The sequence below is a fragment of the Coturnix japonica genome, chromosome 1 (genome assembly GCF_001577835.2).
Source record: "Coturnix japonica isolate 7356 chromosome 1, Coturnix japonica 2.1, whole genome shotgun sequence".
Taxonomy (NCBI): domain Eukaryota; kingdom Metazoa; phylum Chordata; class Aves; order Galliformes; family Phasianidae; genus Coturnix; species Coturnix japonica.
In genome coordinates, this window is record NC_029516.1 from 118,308,288 (window position 1) to 118,335,298 (window position 27,011).

General features: G+C 42.0%; 1 protein-coding gene across 4 annotated transcripts in view; it reads right to left on the reverse strand.

Annotated features, from left to right (window-relative positions):
* The window catches only part of GABRA5 (gamma-aminobutyric acid type A receptor subunit alpha5), a 54,525-nt gene that overhangs the window by 16,669 nt on the left and 10,845 nt on the right, over positions 1 to 27,011 (reverse strand). For all 4 annotated transcript variants that reach the window (XM_032441572.1, XM_032441568.1, XM_032441571.1 and 1 more), the window contains one exon: positions 12,405 to 12,487. In XM_032441572.1, coding sequence (XP_032297463.1) covers positions 12,405 to 12,487 — 83 coding nt within the window. The remainder of the gene's footprint in view (positions 1 to 12,404; positions 12,488 to 27,011) is intronic.

Sequence of the window (27,011 nt, forward strand, 5' to 3'; positions counted from 1 at the left end):
AGGACTCTATGCACCCTATAGGAAGAAATCTAGTAAAAATGCAATTTAAAATATAAAAACAGCAAGGCTGTGCTAAATATGCACGGTCTGGGTCTGGGGGAAATAGGTGTTGCTGTTTTTTTAAAGTAAGCTATTGAGATAAAATAACTGTTTAAACACTAAGAGCCTAAAATCAAGAGCTTTACATAGTGTGCTAATAAATTCCACTGTTCTTACGGGAATTTGAGGGTCACAGAAATTAAGTTAGGGACCTGAAATCACCAAAATTAAGACTGACTATTTAAACTACCACAAGCTCACAGCACCTTAACAGCATGAATGATCTGAATATTTGTCACAGACAAGAAGCGTAACATGTATAAATACAGAGGATTATAAATTGTAATCACACAGTATCTCAGAATGGTTGAGGTTGGAAGGAACCTCTCGAGATCATCCAGTCCAGCCCCTGCTCAAGTTGTGCCACCTCCAGCCAGCTGTCCAGGACCATGTTCAAAAAGCTTTTGACTGTCTCCAAGGATGGAGACTTAACAGCCTCTCTGAGCGGCTTGTTCCACTGTTTGGTCATGATCACAGTAAAAATTAGTTTTCTTGTGTTCTGACAGAATTTCACCTATTCTAATTTGAGCCTATTGTCTTGTCTTGTCTCTGGGCTCCACTGAGAAGAGCCCTACTCCTTCTTTTTCATTTCCTCCCATCATGTTTTTATACAGATGGAACAAATCCCCTGAGCCTTCTCTCTAGGCTTCCCCAACTTTCTCGGTTCCATCCTTCTCAGCCTCTCTCCATATGAAAGATGCTCCAGCCTTTGAATTACATTTGTGGTCCTGCACCTGACTCATTCCACAAAGACCATATTTTTCTTGTATGCAGGAGCTTGGAACAGGTGCTCCAAACGTAAGGAGAACTGAAAAACTCAAAATGAAATATTCTTGGGATGACACAGTACTGTCTAGATGGGACAACAGAGGAACTCCAAAGAGAAAATTACTGTCACTGACTTAAAACAATTCTTGTATGAAACTGGTGAGAAAAGATAATAGGACACCATTGGCTGTAAAACAGTCAGTAAGAAGTTCAGCCTTACTACAATGATCTGTTTCTGTCCTTCCTGAACTTACAATAAAAACATAATTTGATAATATGGGCAATATTTTATATGTTTTCCCAATATGAAGTTTTATTTGATTTTCTATTCACATTCCACAGGGAATAGAATAGGATGTCTTCAGAAATGTGCTAGACAGGTCTCAAGGGACTTCATTACTAAGAAACAGTAATATACCTTTACTGATCAGTACTAAAAAAATAAAGCCCTAAGTTAGATCGAAATCACTTTGTTTCAGAATGAAATTTATAAGTCACCTCTGGAAGAGGTGGGAATAGGAATGTGACAGAAGTGTCTATGGTTTGGAAATTAAATGGAAACACCGACTGTACCCACAAGGTGGTGAGAAATACAGAACTGAAGATGACTGTGAAATTCATTTTGAGATGGAGGGTTTTATGATGTTCCTTCAGCTTTTCAAAGCAAGTGACAGGTGGAAGGTCCTGTTTAATTCTACAAGTTCCAGTTCAGAGGGGAAAACTGCAACTCTCTTTAGAGTTCAAAATCATAAAGCAAAGAGGGAAAAAATAACAGTCCCTCATGACTTTGGCCTGAAAGAAACTTTGTAATTTTAAAGGTGTGATTCATGATTAGCAGAGGCAAGGCTAGTGACTGCTTTAATACAATGAATTAGCTATTTGCAAGCTGGTACACTAAATCACAGGCATACCAATTATGAATGTAATATGAATACTAACAAACAGTTGCACTGATAATTCACTCAGGCACAGTACCCTCGCAGGATGCTATTACATAGCTTAAGAATAGCCCTGAGCTAGGAGCTGTGCAGAGCAGAACACTATTTCTCTCCTGGATCATTGTGGAGACATAATTTGGCCATTGGAGCCCTGCCCCTCTGAGAGGTGTGCACATTTGCTACCACCGCTGGCAACACTGATGATTCACTGTCCATCCTACATGCCGATTCAGCGATGGGGCAGCAGTCTGAGCTGTGCAGATATTCCCCAAGCAGCCAACAGCAACAACCAACTGATGCCTTGCTGTGAAATCTAACAATGCAGGTACCTGGGCTAAAAACCACGTGCAGCATAACAACCAGAGCTGCGTGCCCTGGGAGAACTGGCCCTCCAGCTCCAATCACAGAAAGAAAGGAGCAAACAGAGTGTTTTCCTGGTGCAATGCCCTGGAGCACCACAAAAGGCAACAGACAGGCAGGTTAAGACAACAGAACTTACCACCTTTTGCTGCGGGATGCTGCCATAGGTGGGCTGAAAGGGGCAATTACACAGGAGCTGCTGTGGGGCTGCTGTATGGCCAGCTGCTCTGAGGCCCCAGGTTATCTTCCCAAAGTGGCTGCTCTCATCTGGAGAAGGTGATGTCTTTTGTCTATTCCCTTCCAATCCCCGTTTCTTCCTCTCACTGCCCTCAGTACTTAAAATATCTTCCTTTATTTTTGAATTTATTGGAAGATGCCTCAGTCTAGAACTAGCCCAACAATTTATTTTGCACCACAAGTAATGGTGGCTATACAACTCTCTTTCATACAGAAGGGCTCAAAAGAAGGCCCTGATGCACTCTTTCATTTTTCTCCTGGCTGGCATAAGTACCTGTTGCAAGAGGACTACAGCAACAGAGTAGTAGGATGCACTGGGATAACAGTTAAACATTTGTAATATCCTGGGACCTCCCTGACCCTACAAAAGTATTTGTAGGCCAGGCATATGGTAATTCCAAATTGGCTGACCACTCTGAGTGCTGTAGTAATACTTAATGAACTCCAAATTTGCAGTCGTGATATCAGGCAGCTGTATTAACTGCTTCATTAGATACAACAGCACAGTCATAAGGAAGATGCTAGAGATTTAATTTATTTTTTGCTAAGCAAATAAAAGTATTCTCCAAAGTGTGACTGACACCATTACTCACACTGCACAGTATCCTCCTCTGTAAGCAATCTCTATCACAGAGGTCCACTCATTTTGCAAGCTGACACTTAATATCAGCGAAGATAATGCAATCAGCTCTCCAGGAGAATCACCAAGGTTTTGTTTGAGAAAAACTGACTGAATTTCAGAGAAGACACAGTTTAATCTTGTTTTGAAGGGTCCTTTCAAAAACATGACGGTTTTGGCCAAATCTATCTTCGTGGTGTGAAACCATGACTTCACCACAATGAATGACGGTTCTTCCCATCGCCTTCAGTGGTACCAAGGACTCTCACATTTACTGATCTACTACTGAGAACATCACCATTTATGCATCAGCATGGCCTGAGACTGACCAGGAAAAAATTGGAACTACCTGCAGAATGAAATATATGCCTTTTTTCTGAAACCAGTCCCTTAATGAAGACGTTTACAACTCTCAGAAGTACTGCTACACTAATAACACTGTGTGCATGTATAATCAATAGGCAAGCAGAGGCAGTAGGTTGAAATATTATTATGCAGTCACTTCAACACTGCTCAGAGATCGCAGTCACCAGAACTTATTCCCTATGCCCAAGCTGCAGTCATGTAAGTCTCAGAAGTGGGAAAACTCCCAAGCCTCTGACATCAGAAAAGAGATACTCGATTCCCATCCTCTGCTGCTAGCCTGGAGACTCAAGCTTAGCTGGGTTTTCCTGAGTCCTGGGAGCCAAACCTTTAGAAGGTGTACTGCTATTCCATATAGCATTCCATGCTGCAGTATGATTGAAAACATCAGGCATGTGAGGATACTCGTAACTCTGAAAAGCACTGTTTGCTTCAGGGCTCTTCAGAGCAGTAGTGCAGAATATGGAATCTCTGCAGTCCCAAAAATGGATGCTAGTATGCAGACGAACCAGCACAGTTTCCATTTCTGCGCCCAGCTCTAAGACAGCGGTTGGCCTTCTGGAAGAGACTTCAGCCTTTTCAGCCTGTGAATATAGGCTGCTGTGGAGGTGTCACAGAGCAGCCTCGTATTTAGGAGAAGGGGGTTGCTGCAAGCTCTTTTGTCCTTCCCCGTCCCTGCACCTCTCATTTGTGTATCACCAAAGCCTTTTCTTTTCCCTTCTTATGCAGCACAAAAGGATCATTTTCTTAATGAACACAGAACCGCTTGAGGCCACCAGTTCAAGCTGCCTCAGTGGCGAATAAAAGCCCTTTCCATTCTGTCCTTATCAGAGAAACCGCCATTTCACATTTTGTCTGTCACTGCACTAAAATGTCCCTTCTTTGGGAACCTTTCCCTCCTGCCCACAGAGACCCCGGCCCAAAGGCACTTAGCTATTTGTCTTCCCTGTACACAAGTGCACATTTCCTTATCTACAGACATCAGCTGACCTATTTTAGTCATCTGCTTTAGGAGGAGATTAACCTGAGCTTAAAAATATCTGCTCCTCTCCCCTGACCATAAGAGGGTGAGAGTGGTTAGCTCAGCTGTATATATTTACTCTGCAGAAATACAAATTTAGAAGAGAAGAATCCCATCTCCGCTGACAGATTTAATACTGGATGCCTTCAGCAAAGCAGCTAGCTGGTAGCACAGGCCGGACGTGAGCAGATTTTCAGTGGACATGGTGTGGGAATGGGCAGAAAGAGCCAACCCTTCAGGCATTCCCTCTTCAATTTCTTCACCAAGCACAGTACAAACAACTTCTTTTGAAGAAGCTGTGCTTGAACTGCAGCTTGCACTACACTGCAGTCTGGGCTAACCTAGTTTTCGGTACAGGGGATGAGGCTGACATGGACTCGGCAATTTGGAGGGAGGACTGATGGTTGATGAGAGACCAAGATGTTAGGAAAGAGCTGCCAGAAACCAAATTTTCAGCAGTGTCTTACAGCTTTTTCTCTTTCTTTCCCCAAAACCATAGGCAAGTCCTTTTGTCATTAGCGTAGTGCACAAGCACTGGGAGGCTCTAATTGAACCCAGGGACCCATAACGACAGAGGCAATAAAAGCAGGTAATGAACCACTCAATCTTTGCTCAGAAGAGACTGTAATTGTTCTTTGCCTACTCCATCCCCACCTGCAAAATGCAGGCAGTGGAGACCTACCTGCCTCACATCAGTACAATGAGAATGACTTTGGAAGCATTTATGAAATATTTACAAGCCATGGAAATGGCCACCTTGGAAAGCAACAGCCATTAAAAACCTGTCTTGTAAAGTAGTGGTGCAGTATTTACCCATTTGTCCCATGTACAAATAATATCCCATTTGCCAGCGGCATAAACCCATGATCCATAGTTAGCAACTGTAAGCCCTCAGCGTGCTTTGTGGGGCATTACGGGCCACATAATATCATTGCAGGTTTGCACCCAAGGATCATCTGTGAGCTGCAAATGCCTTAAGCCAGTGAAGCAGAGAGTATCTGCATGTTATTTTCTACTGCTGACAACACAATTTGAATCATGGTTTTCCTGCAATCATGCAGTTTCACAGCCCTTAAATTTAGTCTGAAATCTCCAGAGCGGGAAGTACATGCTGATGTTTGTACCAACAGCAAAGCACCTGGATCTCCATGCTGTTCCTCCACAACATTGTCTAGACCTCTTTCAGGTGAGATAAAAACACTGCTGTGTATCTCCACATCAGCTGCTTCCCTGCCTGAACTTTTTATTCCTTGAACTCAAAGCCAATGCTGGTAAAGCTTTTTCCTCCTAAAAAGGAGCCCCAGGGAAGCACACCTTACCAATACAAAAACCAGTTTTATTAACCATGATCCTGGTGGCCCTTTGGGCTGGAAAGGAGCCGAGCCCGCGGCTGCTGCAGCTCAACATTTATGGGAAGACCGCAGGTTTTTCAGACAATTGTTCTTTTTGACCTCCCTTTTCAACTCTATTATGAACCTAAGGGAAAAAGCTACCAGCTTCTGAACAGATGATCACAAAGAATAGGAAGTCACTGATCCAAAACCAGGCAGTATTTCACAGGAAAGCAATCACACCCAGAGGACGGGATGGTGGCAAATGCTGAATTTTTAATGTATTTTTAAAACTCTCTCAGCGCAGACCTGAATATACATGACAAAGGCTCTGAAAAGCAAATTAATGACGATGACTGCAGTCACTTAGGAGGAAACTAGCACAGTCTCTCCAGCATTTTCTGCAAAGTCCTGATCCTACAGGTGGAAGAAAACTGACTGACCTGATCATTTTAGGGAGCTTTTAGAAAGGGCCTTTTTCACTTTCGACACTCTAAAAGGTATAACTTCAATGACATAGGACTGCTAAAATGATCGGAGGGCTGGAGCACCTCTCCTACAAAGAAAGGTTGAAAGAACTGGACTTGTTTAGCTTGGAGAAGAGAAGGCTCCAGAGTGACCTCATTGCGGTCTTCCAGTACTTGAAGGGAGCATACAAACAAGAGGGGGAATGTCTGTTTATGAGGATAGACAGCGACAGGACAAGGAGAATGGTTTTAAATTGAGACAGGGTAAGTTTAGGTTATCTAAATATCTACTAGGAGGAAGTTTTGTACACAAGGGAGTGGTGACACACTGGAACAGGCTGCCCAAGGAGGTCATGGATACTCCATCATAGACTAATTCAAGACCAGGCTGGATGTGGCTCTGGGCAGCCTGGTCTGCTGGTTGATGACCCTGCACATAGCAGGGGGTTGAAACTAGATGATCACTGTGGTCTTTTTCAACCCAGGCCATTTTATGATTCTATAATGGGAAACCTACCAAAAAAGCAAGAAGTTAGGGGCATCTTTATTGGTTAATTCTACTCCATGATGGTGTCCCATAGTAATAACTGCCACAGAAATATGAATCATACAGCCCAGGCCCAGCTTTTTAAATTCTCTGCAGATTTCTCTTAAGAAAAGCTTCTTAGATTACTGAATTACGCAAATATTACAGTGTTTCCTGTTAAGCACCATGCTCCTTCAGCCTCCTGCCCTTTGGGAGCTCCAGGCTGCACTGCTTCACACACTGTGGGACAGAACACAAGGGTGAAGCTGCTGGCAGCACGGACTGCTCAAAATGACAACTGAAGATGTGCCTGTGTTGCTACAGATGCACATTTAAATTGAGTACAGGCTGTGTGCTATGGCACCTGTGAGGATACAGAAGTAATTACTGGTATAACCTACCCCCTCAATGTCAGAGAAATACAAAGCTCAAATAAGACGCTTGCAGAAATAGTGAAGTTGTCTTCATACAGAAGAACTCCTAGTTTTGACTTTTATTTTTAACTCCCCTGAAAAAATGGGATTTCCAGCATAAAAAGCTATCCCATATCTAAGAGAGAAAAGCTCACCACCAACATATGCAACACCTAACTAATCTCCAGGAACTAGTTCTTCAGAACAATGTGCAAAAGAGGTATCTATTTCCGAGCTAGCTATGTAGAGAAAAATGGATTTCTAAGTTTCTTATCTACATCTGAGATAGTGTTGCAGAGAAATAGGAAATTCTAAAATGTGATTCATCTCATCCTTAGGGAATCATCAAGAATAGTTCTAATGAGCTGCACTACCAAAGTACTTACTTCCTTTCAGTGGCTATAAAAGGAGTCTAGACAACTAACTGCCATGTCATTGTCTAGCTAAAATTGTCACAGACCCACCCCATCCATTTTACAAGGCTCTGCTATCAATGCACAGCTTTCAATACAAGACTAACTACTCTGATCATTCTGCAGCAGTGCATTTCTATGTCCTGCAACAGACAAGAGTCAGAGCAGATTTTGGGGAGCCTAGTGGCTCCCATGGTAACCTATGATTTTGTGAGTATGTTTCAGTGTAAGTATGTAAGTACATTTTATGTATGAAAAACTTCTGATTATTTAAAACACAGCCCCCAAAAGAGTCATGTGTGCACAGTTTCAAGCAAATAATAGCAATGTCTATAAGGTGGTCTCCAACTTCTCCACTAATTCTACAGAATGTATGGGAAATCAGTTCAGGCTTGATTACTGTGATTTACTAGCTAAACAAGCAAAATTAAGTCTCAGGTCCAAGCTAACTGTTTGAGAAATACATCAGATATCTTAGAAATCTTAGTAATCAACTAGTTCTGCCTTATTTTGTCGTTCCGGAATCTATTGCAATGGAGGTGCCTTAAGCAGTGATAAACTTAGGAAAATATAAAAGACTTTACCTGAGCAAACAGCATTTAATTATTCATACACAAGGCTTTCACTCACAGATTTCATGAAGCTGAATACACTGCTATCATGTTTTACTAAAAGGAATTTGAGTCTGTTTCCAGGAATCTGTTTTGGAGTTGCCCCTCCACATCTGCAGTTCTTCTACCATGTCACAGTTTCAATCTGGGGAATAAAATCAATAAACTCCCTGCAGGTGCTTTCACCTCGGAGCTATTATGAGTATCATGGAGAAACTACAACATGGGTGAAAGTTCCTTAAAAAAGCTTTTTTGGAGAAATTTCTCAGTGTCTGTAGGTGCATGGATTGTTTGAGAACAGAGAGAACCTTACTAGTGCAAGTTCACCACTGCAAAAATCCTGGGGTACTGGTGAAGCTTCTGTCTGCTCATTACTCTCACTTCAGATGCCTCAGAGAAAAACAATCTGAGTGTTTTCTGCCACAGAAATAGCCTGTGCCCCTTCCCTTACCAAAAGCTGCAGAAGATGACATGACTCAGTTTGATCTGTTAAAAGGGAAGATGTATATAAACCATGTTAACGTCTTTCTTCAGAAGCCATAAATTTTACTTAGCACTGTTTTCTCACAGTCTGCAAACTCTCGGTGCAATCTGCAATGATCAATCTTCTCCATCTGCACAACCAAATGAAATTCATCAGGAATAAAAGCCAGGCCTGTTTTTCCACAGCACTACTTATGAGCCAGGAGGAATCTCATTATTTGCAGAATATTCATTAGTTTCCACTTACTCTAAAAAAGAGTAGGATTTTTAGTTTTCTTCCCCCACTAAGTAACCAGTGGACAATAGATTCACATATATATCCATTCCTCAATACAAGATCTATGTACTCAGACAGGGTGCCTTCAAAATACTGCTGCCATAAATAGATTCTTCTTTCCAGTATCTGATGTTGTCAAATCACCAGTTAACATTCACTAATAGCAATTAACTAATTCATCTTCAGGGGAACCCTGCAAGCTAGGTAAAACTGATATAATTAACGCATGAGTAAAATGAGATTTAGGAGTTAAGTCAGTTGCCTGGGCAGAGGCCTTCATGGGCTAGTGGATTAGACATCTGTCCCTCCAACCAAAGAAGTTGAGTCTAATCCTTTTTCTGACATTGATTTGCTGCGTGGCCTTACAGAAAGTCAATTAACTTCTCTGCCTCAGCTGCCCTGGAGATAATGATGCTTACCTTCCCAGTGACACATGGGCATCTGGAGACTGCACTCAACAATACTTTTAATGTACTCTTAAGGCCTCTCAGTGGAAGAGGTGAAACATTAAAGCTTCCTAGCTTTAATGCCCTCTCTGTCTTACCTAATTCCTCCTTCCCACACCAAAAATAGCTTGGGGGTAAGGAGGAATTTCTTCAGGCTAAGACGCAGCTTGTGAAAACATGGCTAGTGCCAGGAAGTGCCACTAGATCCTGTTTGGCCTGCAAATTTACTCAGAGTGCAGGTCAGTGCTAAAATTACCATGGGAAATTTGTTTTGAATAAACTAGAAACTATGCCAAGCTGTAGTGACACAGAGAACAGACTGCCATGGCCATCCCATCAGCACCCTGACTCAGGGCCAGAGGGTCTTCCTTGCAGAGCTCTGCCCCTCACACACCATCCCCAGCTCCACAGTTCTAAATGAGAATCATGTGGGGTGGCTTTACAGGTAGCCCTAGCTACAGTAGGAGCGCAAGCCTGGAGGAACAGCACCCATATACTACACTTCAGGCTTGGCGTGGCCACCTTCAAGCACGGGGAAACATTAGGGAAAGCAGAAGACATCTAAAACCTTCTCTGTTTGTTTCATTAGTATCTGTTCTTGAACTTCTGGCCTCTGGAAAGCCTACCATTTCATGACACCCCATAGGGAATAGAGTCATAGAATGATCTAGGTTGGAAAGACCTTCAAGATCATCAAGATGAAACAACACATAGAGGTATTACTTCTGTAGTTGGTATGTGAACTGCCCAGCCACTATCTAGGTTGGGGGTATGTGCACTTACATACCATATCTCCTTTTCTGTATTTGACTTTGATTTGAATTATTTCTGCAAGATATTCTCATCACATATAATGCTGCTTCAGACCAGAAAATCTCTTATATTTTAATACAGCAAACCCCAGTGAAATGGGATATAAGAAATCAACATTTACCTTTATTTCTGCAAGGAAGATTAACACTACTTCTCTTTAATATCGAAGGAAATGTCGGGGCTTTTTTCTTTTAGCTTGCAGAATTATAGCAACCTGCTCCCACCTGTGCTGACACACTGACACTCCCTTAAGCCCCTTTCCCCATGTATCCATTCCACACTGGCCCCTTTGTTTTTCTGCCTTGCGCTCTCACCCACTGACCAGTGAGCATCCCACTCCTCTTCATCCTCCTGGCTGCACCAACAGCGTGTTTAACATTTGCTTTGATGCTAACCATTGAGGCTTTTCAAAATCCTTCTTGGAAAGAAAACTTAAAAACAAATCCTTTGTGGAATGTCAAGGAGAAATGCTGAAGAAGAAAGGGCCTGTGCTTGTGTGTAATACGTCCCTGTATGTTTATCTTGTAGATGACTTAATGCAAACCTGCATTGCAGGAAATAGGGAATAAGTACTGTACTCTCCTCAAATACAGCTGGGCTAATTCAATAAACCCTGACTTCTTGGCTGATACCTGTGCAAACATCTGCATATTACATTACAATGAAGTACTAATGAGCCATCAGATCTATAACACAGATATTCCCAAGGCTGAGAGACTACGGATAGCCTGTACCACCGTATTTACTTACTGCAGAGACCATCATTGTGGACCAGCAAAGGCTCCAAGTCCAGACACTGCAGAACTTAAAGATAACTTGCAGTAGCTTATAAAATATACTTTGGGATTGCATACTGAGTGCAGCAAGTAGCATGAATTGAAATCATAGTAAGCCTTTGTATGTCTAATAAGAAAGATTTCAGCCTTTCCTATGAGTTAAAATTACTAGTACAGAACATAACATGTAGCACCAGGAAGGATAACTTCTTCTTTTCTTTTTTTTTTCTTTTTTTTGCCCAGTACCTCTGGTTTTACCCTACATACAAATATTCACCTATTTCCTGTGAGATGCTTTCATATTTTTAAGTTTGGAATGCAATGCATGGTTTGCCTACAATGCTTTTTTTTAAGTTGAGTGTACAGGAGTATTAATACCTCCAGATCTGTATTGGCCTTTCAATAAATTAACACTGCCAAGGTAAACAGACACACCTGAACTGACAGTGACCTTGAAAAATACTGATGGTTGTTTAGATAGCACTGAATTTATCCATATAGCAAGAGGGATGGGAAAGCAGTTCATCCTAAGTTAGGTAATTTAGTAATCATTACTGTAAACAGTGTTTCTACTTCTTAGTATGATCACAAGAAGACAATGCATAGCCAGTATTAAACCAGTACAGATACAGAAGATAAAGGCAAAGCTTAATCTTGGTAGGATTAGTGACTCTAAATTGATATGACTGAAAAAAACATTGAAAAATGCTGAAGCTCGGTGGCTTTAGGGACAAGCAAAATGCCTTGCCTGGTAATTTTCAGAAGTCTTTAGAGACTCTGATTGCACCTGGAACCTCTGATTTGATTACTGAAATAAAAAATGCCTACTCTAGTAGCCTCATCTGTACTTTAATTAAGAGCTTTGTATTTAAATATAACCATCTGATCCCTTGAGGTTATTTTTAAAGTAAGCTTCTGGCAAGGGACCAGTATTGGTGGCTTAGAGGCTTGGAACTGAAGAAAAATTATCGTTCTGCATACAGTTTAGAATAATGTGTGCATACACACAAATATAAGTGTACACTAAATCATGTAACAAGATACAGGACTGGATTTATTAAAACCAAATGGAGAAATATTTCATCTTTCAGTGTTCTAGTTCTCTGTTAATATACGCAAGGCACATATTGCACTGCAGTCTGATTCATGTGAATACCGTAACAGCACAATCAATCCGGTATTTTCCAATGAAAGCACCATTTTTCTATACAAGCAAAAACTGCAGTCATTGACTTATCTGTCCACATCCACTGCTGGATGCGTAGGCTGGTTTCTGCCCTTGTTGTACATGCACACCACCCATCTGCTGTCAGCTGACCAGGAAGGACACAGGTACATGTGGTATTGAAAGTAAGAGAAGGGAAAAAGACTTGTACAAAGTACCACTGAACACAAAAAGCAAGACAGGGAATTTTCTGGATCTCACTCGAGAAGATAACTTACAGCTTCCAAATTTCAAGGGGCAAGCATGCACATCCATAGGAAAGTCTTCTAAATGCATTGGACACTCAGCAGAGATGGTCAGTCTGCGGGGGAGTAAAAAGAAAACCCATCAGTTTCCATCAGTGCCTTCCTATTAGGCCTGTCGCTGTAACACATTAGCACTGACACAAGTGAGCTTTTCCTGGCAGCTCCTGGCTCTTGCTGAAGCACAGCAGCCCCTGCCTGAGTGGGAGATAAAGCAGCTGGAGCGCAGCGCTTGTGTCTGAGGTCTTATCTACTGCTCAGCCACACCGACAGCTTTTACTTATGCAAGTGGTTTCAGCAACATCGTTTTTTCTTATTTGTATATGCAGGAAGGCCTGTGCTGGAGCTCCTGCCACAGACCTTATTCTTATCTGCTTCCTGTAGATATTGCAACCAAACCTGGGATCTGACTTCTGAGTAAAGCGCTGTTACAGATGCAAAGAAGCACCGACTTCTCCTATCTTAGCTACTGAAAAGGATCTGACAGCCTCATTCACCTTTTTTACCCCAAATTCCCTGCATACAAAAGGGAGAACAATGCTTGCCTTCTGCAAAGAACTTCTGAACAAATGAAAAGTACATGAGTTAAGTAACACTACATTTGCAGGAGAGACTATGACAGCATCTCCAAACAGGTATTTAAATGAAAAAAACACATCTGTCTGACTCCATGCTTACTGCCTTCTATTACCACAACAAAATGAATATTCTGGAAACTAAGTAAGCTAAGCATATAGCACTACAAGCTAAGCATATAGCACTAGAGTTAGTTTCTGAACAAATCAGGAAGAGTGGTTTGGTCCTACGTACTGTGAATTACTGTCAGGAAAAGAGGGCTGGGACATTGTGCCTGGAATATCTCTTGGGGAAATAGCGCTGCCCTGCCACTAGTGGGGAATTCCTGAGCTAGAACAAACCTTAGGAAAAACAGGCATCCTATGGAGGTTCTGTGTGACTTGCAGATCAAGATGAATACAAATAAAAGCCTGAGGCACATTTCTGAGCACTGTGATATATTAGTTTTATTGATATCAAATACATCAACAGAGCCAAAGCTGAACTTACTAGCTGCATGCAGCACACAGAACAATGAAAATCTATTTTTAATTGAGCCATTTTGCTATCCGTACGTCTCAAATGGTTTGGTTGGGATGGTGAGGACGCAAATTTTGTTTTATATTAAGAATACACATATGCCTTTCCCACTTTACTGTCTCAGAGGCATATGAGCAGAGACACACAAAGCACCAAAGGCTGCCCTGTGCTGGGGTACTACAGGACACTACAGGAGAGCTCTGGTTCCTCAGTAAGCCGTTTCCTTTGAGGGACAAAATTCTGCAAATAAAGACTCCATGCCCTCCCACCAGGATGCCAAAGCATCCTCTCTTAGTTCAGCAGTCTTGTGCATCCAGACTGCCCACTTCTGATACTCCGTGCTTTGTATTACCACACCGAAGTGAGTATTCTTGCTATGAAAACTCCTATCCAAAAGGATCATAAAGTGTAGCAATCTGTCCAGGTACAGATGGCACAGCATTCAGCCTTTCCAATTCAATACAACATGATGATGCCTTACTGGGGCACTGAAGCCACATGGACAATAAATTGGGGGAAACAGCTCCACTTGCTGCCAACATACGGAAATTCTGGAGCTCTATCAATATGTGGAAATGGCAAAATAAGGATACAAATGCAATAACATTGCTGGCTAGAGATGGTATTATGAGGATGATCTGGGAAGCAGGAAAGGAGGAAGGGAAAAAGGCAAACAGTAATCAGCAATATAACGATAAGAAACCATAAAAAGAAAAAAACAAAAAGTCCAATTCAGAGCAGAGATAATGTATCATTTTGCGAGAATAGACAGAAAATCTACAATACAGAAAATAAATGACTGAAGACTGAGATATCTGCCCTTAGGCAAAACTGCTCTTGGACTTTATTTTTGCAAAAGAAATTTCAAAACCACTAAAAGATGGAGTTGTCTGCAGAGGAGACTGCCCTTGGGCACCAGAGTCAGCAAAGCCACAGTCACAGAGAGTGCTACATGGATGAGTTTAACAATCTGGTGCTAGCAGCATCCTGTCCAGAACCTGCATGCTTTTCATAAAAATCACTCTAATGGGCACTTGAAAGCCAGCCTGCCATCCTTACAGTGCATTGTTATATCTCCTGTGCTAAGTACTGCAAATTTAATTTTCTTGACGAGTTAAGAAACTTTGCTCCAAGTGCCATCATAAAGCTGACTTTATACTGAAGTCCATTTTCTGTTTGTATACCAGTGGTTCAAATATTTTGTTTGAAAGGCTGCAGCTCTACAGCATTTTAATACTCTACATGGGTCATCTGTAAATTGCAAAGAAGGAATCCTTATGTTCCTTCTTATATCCCAGAACAGCTGGGAAGCTTAGTAAAGGAAGATTCAATGCAGAATCACAAGTAAGACCTTCTGGTTCACTTGACTGTCCTATGAATACTAACATACCTGTGGAAAAATTTCTTATGTGTAATGAGGGAGGCTGTTGATATTCCTGTGGTGAAAAGAAGACAAGGGGCACAGAAAATGTGACCTATTGGAATTAAGCTCCCCCCCAAGAAATATTTTTGCCTGTAATAAATGGAAGGGCAACATAACACAGCGGGAGGGTACTGTGCAGCCAAAACTTGCCTCAAAAGCTGCAGTCTGTCTCAGGTACAAGGGCAACGCCTGTGCCCTCCATGAATTCCCCATCCTGCAAAAGGCAGCGTGTCCCTTAGGATGCTGCAGGTGCTATCTCCTGGGTCTGGGTCTAGCCCAGTACAAAGACAACAGAGTTCAGCAGCTGTAAGTGCACCTGGCTGCAGCCTTCCTTTTCATTGCATGGGTTCTCTGAAAGCAGTTCCTTTTGCAAGTTATCTCTTGATATTGGTATGTTTATTTTCTTCTCACCTTTCCAATCCTAGGGCCACTTCGAACCTGGCCATCTTGAGCAAGTGAGCTGGCTATGCCTTTTTGTTATACTCTAACCTTAAAAGCACACAGATGATGCCTCTGTGTAACTTTAAAATGCTCAGTAAACACTCTCCTGGCTACCTCTTACCAGGTACGCATTTCTTGATGTGGGTGCAACATCTTCTAAAGCGCAACACAGTCATGCACCTTGATAGACTGCATGGAAGTTATCACCTGAATTTCTGCAGAGAGAAATTTTTGCACCCTACAGTAGCTGTTTTCCATTAATATGTGAGGACCTGAAAAACAGCACCACAAAACTGACTCTTGGTTCATAGAGACCGAATTTCCTACAACATAAGGGAGAAAAAACTGACACCCCTTATGATTGCAGGGCTGTAAGTATGGGTTGCTGCATACAGATTTCTCTTTGGTGTATTGCTCAAGGTACTTAATCAGATCATAGCTCCAGGAGTCACAGAGAACCTGATATCTGGGGCTGCTCATTCAAACATCAGATGGGGTGGTATTTGCACACGTTGGTTTTAAGCACCATGTCAAAGCTTGCATACTCCATTTTTTTACAGCTGATTACAATGCAGCTTCTCCTAGATAGTTTTTACTGCAGGATGAGAAAGGAGGCCTCAGCATGGGAATATAAACCAGCCTTTTAATATGGTCACTCCAGAATAATGTGACTGTGCTCACTGTAGCAGTCACCTGAGCTGCAGACCATCTCCACATCTGGGTTATACTGTCACAGCTCGGGCACTGATCACACTACAGCTCTTTCAAGTAGAAATATTTAAAAGCTTCCCTCCTCCACAATCATTCTGTCTTAATAAAAGCCCTATGGGATCAGTTTCACTCAAACAGAGTTTTTGACAAGATTATAAGTAGCTGTTAAAGGTCTGTTACAATGGGAGGATGAAACTCTGAATTTACTGAAGTTAAAGGTAAAATTCTCCCTGACTTCAGTGGGCACAGTATTCATCCAAAATATGTAAGAAACTGGTTCCAGCCAATAATTTATTAATAACTACAGAAATTTCACTTTCATAAAGCTCTGAACGCTTACACCATCCAAAAGTTGTTCATCCAGCAAAAACCTACAGCATATCTTCGTTACCTGAGAAAAAAGTTGTCTACAAATTATTTCACATACTACCCATAATTGCACATTAAAGTTTCATCAAACTTATATTATGTCTAGCCTCTACTTTAAGAAGATAAAGTGATTATCAGTGTTCTGTTTCAATGAAGTGCACTTTAGATGCATGAAATGAATATTCGTATAGGAAACAAAGCGAGACTTCACGGCAAGGCTTCCTCAGTTTGTGAAAGTCACCTTCAAACATTTCTGCTGGAGAACTGACTCTGCCAATTCTTCCACTAAGCCACTCCTTTTAAAAGAGTTATTAAGGTCTAGGATGTAGCAAGGGAATAAAGTTAAGACATTTGAGACCCAGTCACACATAGTGAGAGTACTGCAGGGAAAGACGGGAGCTCATTGGCAGTCCCCCAAGACCCTTTGGCAGGGCACTGCAAGTAGCTTCTCACTGTTCCCTTGGTTGCCCAAGAGGGGCTGAAAGGCACAGCACAAATATTTAAGGGATGAGAAGGAGAAAGACAGGGAATGTTCAGGGATGCCACCACGTACTTCTCTAGATGCAAGGAGTATCATCTACTACTACTCTTGGGAAAAGTGCTAAGAGATTAAACGAAGTTATCACCTCTCTGGTGCAGTGGAAGTGCAAAAAACAGTTTCTGGAGTATTATCTGCAGCTGCCAGATGGAAGGTGAGGGCGGACACCTGCCTGGAGAGCGAGCAGACAGCCACAGCAACCTGCTTTTTCTTATCAGATATTAGCTCCAGTATGCAAACAAAGGAAAGGAAAAAGAGAGCTTTAGAAGGAGAAAGCAAAAAGGAAAAGTCACCAGAGGCTTTTAGGAGAGGTTAACTCAAGCACTGAGTAACTGAGGAGGTACTAATGAGGCTGATGCATGGGAGGTTTTGTTGGCTCTAAGGTACTGGGATCAGTGCCTCAGTTATGAAGCTCTCCTGCCTGCCCTAGACCACACAACAGCTGAGCCTTCTGAGTTTCTTGTTTCTGTGCATTGCCCTTGGCCTGATTACAAGGAGCATTGTGTGCCCCGGTGGCGCAGTGGTTAAAGACGCCGCCTTGCAACACTGGGGCCCGGAGTTCGAATCCCCCCTGTGGCGCAAGTGGTAGAACTGCCGCTCTGCTACACAGAGGCTCGAATCCCGGGGGCTGGACTCGATGATCTCTAAGGTCCCTTCCAACCCGCACGAAACTATGAAACAAGGAGCATTTTAACAATGTGCTCTGGCCCTGTCTACGCTGGCAGCTTATAACTACTGCAGGGCTCAGGCCAGAAAGGGTGTGAAGATTCAATGTGCCCTTCCCAGAATGAGGCCAGCTAGCACCATTTTCCTTAGAAAAGGCAAAATGTTAACTTGAAACTCGTCTCCAACCTATCTCAACATCTCCCAGTTGTGACAAAAAAGAGTTGGGTGGATTCAGCCTCAGCCAAGCCATACCCCCAAATGAGAGACTTCACCGCTGCGTCAGACCACTCCAAGAGAACCACCTCAGCTGAACAATTCATACTGTACCAGCATTTCCAGTACAAGCCCTCGTACGCACATGTGGATAGCAGGATAATGGAGTCCTTTGTATTTTTTCAAACTGCAAATGCTAGGTTTGTGAAATTACTCATTTAGCCCTGACTCAGGATGCAGCTACTCACTCCATTCTCTCATTGTGATGGGAACACTTTCATAACCAAACCATTACTCCTTTCAAAGGGTTTTAAGGAACAATTTGTTTCAAATCCCTGCAGAAAAAGTGTGTGTAGCTAGTGCCTCCCTACTTTCCTTAAGGGTATACATGTGCTAATATGAATATCTATATGCATATATATTAAGACCTGCCATGGTTCTGCAGGACTCTCCATACAGTCCTATGGAATACTGTGGATGCAGCTGATACTGGGTTACCTAACACAGTAAAGAAGCATTAGGACATGGATACACATTCAGTTCTGGCACTGATGACTGTAGAAGTAACCCTGAGTTTGACCTCACTAGGTGATCTATCTGCAACATAGTTCAGAGGTAGAAAATTGTTATTCCCAGGAATTCAAATACTTGGAGCTGGAGTGAGACAAAATTTCAGTCCTTACCTATTTCTCCTCCTTAACCAAGATACTACCCTTTTCCAACTTTCCCGTGATGCTTAAATATATTCTCTTTACATCACATTGAAATGTACTTTGAAAATGCCACAGAGAAGGGTCTGTGGAATAATAAGTACTCCAGTCACTGAAGTTTTTGTGAACTGCCTGTAAGTAATTCAGAGGCATGTCGAGCTTAGCAGCAGAACTCTCATTTTTACTGTACCGAATTCTTAGCATAGCGTATGTGGAAGTGAGGGAACAAGTCATTAACTGTCTAGCTTAACTATGTTGAAGACTAGGTCATCCTGAGGTAATTGGAGGTGGATGGAATTGATCTCAAAAGCTATATCATGTGTGGATTACCTTTGTATGCCCAGAGCACACTTTCTAGACAGGTACAGAGTCAGATGTTCACCCTCTTTGTATCAAAGATACTTAGAAGGGCAACAAAACAACAGAGTGCTTAAATTATCTGATCTTGATGGGGGTTTAGAGATAAAGAAATATTCACACTTCCAGCTCCTAGAAGGACTTTACCATAGAGGTAACACCTTTTATTCAACAATATTTCTTTAGAATGGACAAAAGCAATGGATGAAGCATTGGATTTATCCTTATGCATCCTTGCCATCAGCATGGTCCTTTAGCTGCATGTTCAGCTCAGTGCTAACTGAGAGAAATACAGCTGTTCTTGTAGTGTTGGGTACTGGCTTCTCACTAGCTCTCAGAAGAAAATAATCCCACTCGGTGACAGAACAAGGAAAGGACAGCAGTGCCTGTTTGCACGTGGGATTTTCTGGTCCTTCTTTTCAGTAGAAGACAGTAGAAGGGAGCACAGAAAGCTCTGGAACATGCCAGAAGAGACAGAGGCTAAGGACTAAGATGGACACAGCACAGTGCACCCACCCTCCAATTCTGATACTGGCAGTTAAACAATTTGATCAGTGCAGATTTTCCAACTGGCCAAAGGGGCTTTATTTCCTCTATTTCTGTCTGTAAGTATGGCACACATTCCTCCCTTGGATCAGGGTCATCTGGATGCATGACCATTCTGTTCTTTCCTCATAGATCATACAGCCTTTATATTTATACAACAGGCACAAAACAACAGGCACTATTTTCAATATATAAATGAGCCAGATTTAGAAAGTAATAAAGGATGAGTTAGACCAGATGGGCAGTACCAGAGTGTTTGGATTCTCTTACATGTAGACTGATATGCACATGGTAAGATAGGTAGGAGGGATTATGATTTGGCAGCCCTGAACACAAAGCTGAAATCTTTGGCTTTCTTCCATGGTTCAGACAAACCGTTCAGAGCTCCATAACATTACACAAGGAACCAGCCTACTGCATTACTTTGTTCTGCTATATGTGTTAGTAATTTGATGAAGACTTCAGAGAAGGGCAAATTACCATCAATTTCCTACACAATAATTGTATTGCTTCAGGAATCATTTCTTCTTCCACCCTAATACATTCATCTGCTAAAATATTCTGAGGCCTGCTAGATCTAAGAAGCTTCCATCTCAACTTGCAATACTTCCCATTTATTTCTGAATGACTATCAATATCAAATATTCTCATTCTCAAAATCCTTCAACCCTTATTTTCTGCAAAACCATACAACATGCAAACTCTCAAATGCATGTTCCTAATCACCAGCTCTTAGCTAAGCCACAGACCTTTGGCATCCCTTGCTAGACAGCCTTCTCCTCACCAGCTTTCCTCTTATCATTTATACAGTCTCCACCCATCATTTAAACTAACAAAGGCAGGATTACAATTTATGGGGGTTTCTTTTATTCTTCCTGAGGTATAATATATTCCCTCCTACACCCACCTCAACAAAGGAGGAGGAGTGAACCCAATTTAAGTGTGCTCACATGTTCTGCACTTCCACAGCCTTCAGCTTTATATTGCACGAAGAAGAAACTGCAAGTTCTTCACAACACAGCTAGAGGACCAGCTGCTGCCCAGAACATTCCATAGCTTTTCTCAGATTGCAGACTGCCAACCTTCAGGCTACATGAGCATGGGGGTGGAAAACTCCAATGGAAATAAGTAGATAAGATGGGATTCATGTGACTAGTCATAGATATCAACAGTAGCACTCCCAGGATCCTTTTTTTGAAGCTGTGAAAAAAAATAATAAATAGAAACCCCCTCAAAGAGTGGAGAAAAATAAGCATCTTTCACACTGAAGGAGATATCTACAACAATGGAGACAACCAACTTCTTTAAAAATTCCCTTCTTTGTGCTGGGAGTAATTCCGAGCCAAGAGGCTCAGCTGCAACCATCAACATCATAGATGAATGAAATTAGCTGAGGAGGATCCCAACCATGCACCACCACTGTGTGTTATAGATTGCTCATTGCCAGGTTACTGGTTCAGTGCAAACATAACTGTACTTCAGGGGATGGTATTTCCAATTTGGCAGATGAAGATTTTAATTTCAGTTCAATTGAAATGATGAGAGAGTTCACTGCAATGTTTTGCTCCCTTGGTGATAAAAAAGACAAAAGTAGCCAAAGCAATTCCTAAGCACCTACCAGGTACTCCTGAAGCTCTGCCCACAGACCCTATGACCTGTCCACAGATTTGGGCAAAGACAGGGCTCCCAATGAAGCTGTGAATACTCAGAGGATAGCCATCAGGGAATGACTCTACTCCTTCCTCTGTTTGGTCATCTCCTCCTTTCCACACATAGAGTTTCAGGTCACCCTGACTGCAGAAACAACTGATACTTGTCCTGGTTCATTCTCAAAAAATAGAAATTGGACAAAAACTGTACTTGCTGCCCAAAGCAGAAAGACAGAACGGCTCCTGTGCTCAGCACAGAGCTATAACTGAACCTAGATCTTTTGTAACCCCTCGAAGTCCAGCTATACATCTCCCTTATCCAAAGACAGACTGGCTCCAGTTTGGGTTTTATCCTTTAATCAATGTTACCCTTGCTGTGAGAGTTCATGCCTCTGTGATGAAGGTCTCAGAAGGGTTCTGCCCACCTTTATTACCAGCAGAATAGGCTACGGCCATACACTCCTCATAGGGACTATATTTGAACAGATAATAATTACTCATTTTTAGTATGTTACAGTACAGCCTCCTCCTGTGTCTTTCCCTCCCCGTGGGTAATTTCACCTCTGGAGTTTTTGAAGCATCAAATCTCAGTTCCTTGAAAGGCAACTTTTGAGAAATGGGGCAATGTGCATTAAAAACAGAGAAACTAGAACTGATAAGCATGAAGTTAAAACAAGAATCCTGCTGATACACTGTCCCCAGGGGAGGGCCTTTCACTTCGTATATCCCGATTTTCTCTTCCTCTGTCAAAATCTGAGTTGATGATAAGCAGCTGAGAGTCCTTGGCATCATAGCAGTTTTTCACCTCTCTGAAAGCTCTAGCCCAAAGTGAAGAAATTATGTTTTTTCTTCTATCTTCAGGCTTTCTGAAGTTTGAATAGGAAAGCAGAGGCAGCAGATCTTTAATACATTGAAAGGAAATGTGCGTTTGTATGCTTTGATAGCTCCCAATTAATATTGTAATATTTATACAATGCCCAAAGCATTGCCAGATTCTTTTCTGTAAATATAAACGGATGCATACACAAGACCTTCCTTCTGAAGTGAGAACACGCACGATTTGAACAGAAATGTTCTCATCTAGAAGGTTGACTAACTGAAGATTAACATCTATTTGTATAGTATAGATTTTTTGGTCCCCCCTTACTCAGGGCCATACAAGTAAACCTGCATCTGGAAAAGAAGAGCTTTCTGGCACTGCCAGTGCTTGCAAACCCACTCATTTCTCTCAGAACTATTTTCTTCCCTTAAAAAAAAACAAAAGCAACAAAACCCAAACAAACAAAACTTGGTTTTTCCAGTTGAGGCCTTGAGAACAGCACTGCATCTTCCCATTAGTTGGTCTTATAGTATGAAACTGCTAGCTTGCTAAGGAAGTGCTTCATAGAAATGCAAACTGTTTGCTAACATGCATCCAGAACATGTATAAACTTGCACATGCAATTTTAACACTAAGTGCTGAGTTCCATTAGGAAGTAGCATTTCCAGCTAGGTAAACTAGACATCCACTCAGAATGCCCAGCAGTGTGCTGATGCTGCCATCAAGTGGCATCTCCCATCTACACAACACTGAATTTGTAAATGACTTCCACAAACAGTAAAGATAACTGTATATTGGAGTCATACAAAAGATATACAGACATATGCCTGCACTATCACGCCAGTAAAATACACAAATTAAGCTTAATTCAACAGATCCCTGGAGGCACTCAAGGCCAGGATACCCTGGGCAGCCTGAGCTGCTGGGGGGGCAGCCCTGTCTATGGCAGGGGTTGGAGCCAAGTGGGCTTTAAGGTCCCTTCCAGCCCAAGCCATTCTGTGATTTAAATGTAACCACAGCCAGAATCTCTGGCAAACTTCAAATTGTTGTAATAATAGAGGGGAAATCTATTTGCACACACCTCACATATGACCACATGACACTTAAAATCTCAAATTACAACAGATGTTTAGATACTCAGAGGTAGCAAAGGTGGCCTGGGTCCATTCAAACCGAAGGTAAGAATGGGACTCCGAGGAGCTTAGCCCTTGTGATGAGACAGAAAGAATGTTCAGCACCTAAAAGCTGAAAGAAAATCAGCTTTTTTTCAGTTGGTGTCTACCAACTGCTGGCCAAAAACTCAGTTATATTCCAACGGCAAACATCATCTGCTTCACACAATTTCTGGCAAAAAAGAAGAAAAAAAAAAGGCAGACTAACGGCATTCTTCCAGTGTTCTACAGCAAAGTTTATCATAGCTGCAGTCTTTACAGTCATCCCCCATCGACTGCAGAAAAGCTGCTCACTGAGACAGTCGAGTTCTCTTAGTTTGAAAGGGCTGCTTAAATCACTGGCCTCAAAACACAACAGTTTTAAGGGACAAATGAGCTTTATGCTTTTAATGGCATTTATTTCTCAACTCAGATAATCTAAATATTTTTCAAGCAATTGGAGGGACAGAGGAATAAAATGTTTTGCCTGCCCTTACAAAGCCATTTTCTATACAGATGAGTGAAACATGAGCCCTTTACCGCAGAGCTCTTAACAGAAGGGAAATAAGATAATCAAAAATGGAACTGCAGACAACACTCCCCTCTAGGGGCTGAAAAAGAATTTGCAACACTCACTTCAGCGGCGTATTATTTGTAGACCGTGTCAACAAAATAAGAGAGATGAGGTATACCAAATCAAAGACAATCAGAATTATTAAGCTGTTCCCCACAGAAAATACTGTTGTTTATTAAAGCTATCAAAAGAGCACACTGTGTTCGTATGTTCAGGCAGAAGAGTTTTAGTACTGCGCTTTACAGAAGCATATTTATTGCAGTTCTACAGCAAAATATATCCTATCAACTCCTGGAATGCAACATGCAAAAAATTCAGTTCTCTTTATAAGCAAACACGCTTATCATGAAAATATATGTACTGCCAAGTGCTAAAGCTGGAAGTTTGCTCAGCTGATCAAACTTGGTATATTTGGAAGTCAAATAAGAGGAGGGTCAGCGTCGGCTCAGCGTCGGCTCAGCGTCGGCTCAGCTGCTTTCCTCCTCTTCATTCAGGCAGCCAGATGCAAGGTTGCAAAAGCAATTCCGGCATCTTTGTCAATGACAGAGGGTCCAATCTTCCCAGCACAGATTACTCCTACGTACAGTCTGGGAAGCTCACAATTCCTCCTTGGAAATGAGGGGGATGAAGAGCTAAGGGAGGGCTGTCTCCACATCTCCAAAGCCCGTGAGCCAAGTGAGTGGGGTAGGACCTGCAGAACACAAGACTCATGCCCCAGCTGAGGTCCAGCATCCTCCATCAGTGCACTGCTGCTGAGACAAGAAGCCCTGCCCATAGCATCCTAATTTCTCGGGGAATGCCATTCTGGCAGCACTGAGGAGCCCTATCTCTGACAAGATCTGCTTAAAGGTCTAAGCACAGGTCGCAGCCACGCTGCATGGTCAGGTAAGGCTCCTCCACTGCATCCTGGCACAGCATCACTACTGCTGCTGAACTGCCCATCAAAACAGACCAAGATCCTGAAGATAGCACAGCACCCTGCACCTTATCGTAGCAGCCTCCCAGCGTCAGTTTGAACAGAATAGGATGTACATTCTTATTTTTAAAAAGCTATTACTTGCGATAGTGGAAAGGAAGCTATTTAAAAAGCTTTGCGCTCCATTTCTTATCACATACAGCACAGTTAGTAGGAATTTATTTCCATACACACTCACACCCACACTGAATACTCTACACAAAAAGAAAAAAAAAAAGAAAATTGTTTCATGTTTCATGTTTTTTAGGCTACAAAAGTATTCTGCATCTTCCGTAGCCTACAAAAAAAGACAAATGACAAATCCCAAGAAGCCCTAACCTAACATTTTGAGTGTGTCAGCAGCCATCCAACATAACTCCCCAAGCTCCTCATAGAAGAGTGGGTGCCTGAGGCCTCCTCATCCCTGCTGCTGCCACTTGGGTTATGAGTCAGTGAAATGAGGTTGCCTGGTAAAGACATAGAACAGGACAAAAAGAACATCCAAACAAAGCCCAAATGTTGCTGGAGCAGGGCAGCCTTCCTTCTGATACACCTACAGCCTATGGCCCCAGTTTTACCACTTCCTGACAGAGCCACATCCACAGAGCAGTTGAGAGGCAACAACAGCTTGCCCAGATCTTGTTCTGTTTCTTTAGCTGGCACTGCTAAATGCTTAAAAATCATCAGGATCATCTTGCTTTTGAGGCAAAAGTTACCAACATTTTTTTTTGAAACAGGTTTCTCTCATAGTTATTTCTACTTTCATTAATCTAAACATGTATGCATATCCTCAATATCAGATTCAGGAGTCTATTGCTCTCTACAATGACCTGAAAGGAGGTTGTGGCAAGGTGGGTGTTTGCCCTTCCCCAGATAACAGTGATAGGAAAAGAGGCAATGGCCTCAAGTTGTGCCAGGGGAGGTTCAGGTTGGATATTAAGGCAAATTTCTTCTCAGAAAGAGCCGCGCTGCAGTGGCACAGGCTGCTCAGGGAGGTGGTGCAGTCACCATCCCTGGAGGTGTTCAAGGACTGTGTGGATGTGGCACTGAGGGATGTAGTCAGTGGGCATGGTGGGGGTGGGCTGGTGGACCGAATGATCTCAGAGGTCTTTTCCAACTTTAGTAATTCTATGATTCTATTGCAGCAATCACTAATTCATCAAAAAGCATGAGAAAAAAAACAGCAATGTATAGCAGAAAAGAAATTGAGCTTTTTCTCCTTCTTTTTAACATGACCTGTATCACCTCTTAGCTTTTTCAGCAGTTGAGCAGTTATGAATGTGATTATCTAAAGCTTTAAGGATCTACTTAAGGATACCTTACGTCTTCTAAATCTCTTTTCCTCTGTTCCATTCAAGGGAAGGGCTTTAACAATAGGGTCAAATAAGTATATAATCAGGACCAGAACACCTGAAATAAACCCTAAGAAGCTTTAGGTGCCTCCATACAGAAGTGTAATACGTGAGCCAAACAAACATTAACCACTCAGAGCCCCAAAAAATGTCCACTAGCCCTAAACAGCCAGCCTCACAGCAGGACAGGAGTGCTTAGATTCATCAAGGGGAAAGTACTCAAAAACCTCATTTCAAGGCACTCCAGCACCTAATGCCAGGTCTCTAGCCACTCTGCAGGGTCTCATGTATCACACAGGCTCCTATCAGACAAGCTTAGAATAGGCTTCTTCTTTCATCTCTTTTCAAGTGTTGTCTGTATGACTACACTCTCAGAGAAAACCTTGCTGAAGATACATGGAAGTATTAATTACTATAGCCTAATTACTTTTAATGAGCAAATCGCCATATACTGACATGGGATTTGGCCTGAGAAGAACTTCAAACAATCCTCTAATACCACTGATATTATATATAATATCTAGGTTGTGCAATAATGAAGCCTGACAGTATCCTCTAATCAGATGAGGAGCACAACCCTGAAGAACTCAGATGCCAATTTGCTCTTCTTCCAGTGTACTGACAGCTCTGTTTTCAGGAAAATACTTGCTAAAACAGCTCCTTGGTGCTTCTAGAATACTTCATTTATCCCTGTGATGATTTGCCTTTCAGAACAACTAGTGAAATAGAGAAAGTATTAACAAAAGCTTCAAGGGTTCAAACTGTAGTGCCCCAGAACAAGATCCCAGTCTGTGTCCTTTGGGACAGTTCTGCAATTAGCAGTTTGCAGCTACAAACACAAACAGTAAGAGGAAACAGATCTGCACTAAAAAAAGCTGTACAGAATCACTGGATCTGTTGAGAATATTTTCCACTTAATTAAAGGAAATATCTAAGCACCAGCAGTATTCAGAAGCTACAAATTAATTGGTACTTGTAGGCAGTGATTACGTTTTCCTCTTTTCTTGATATTG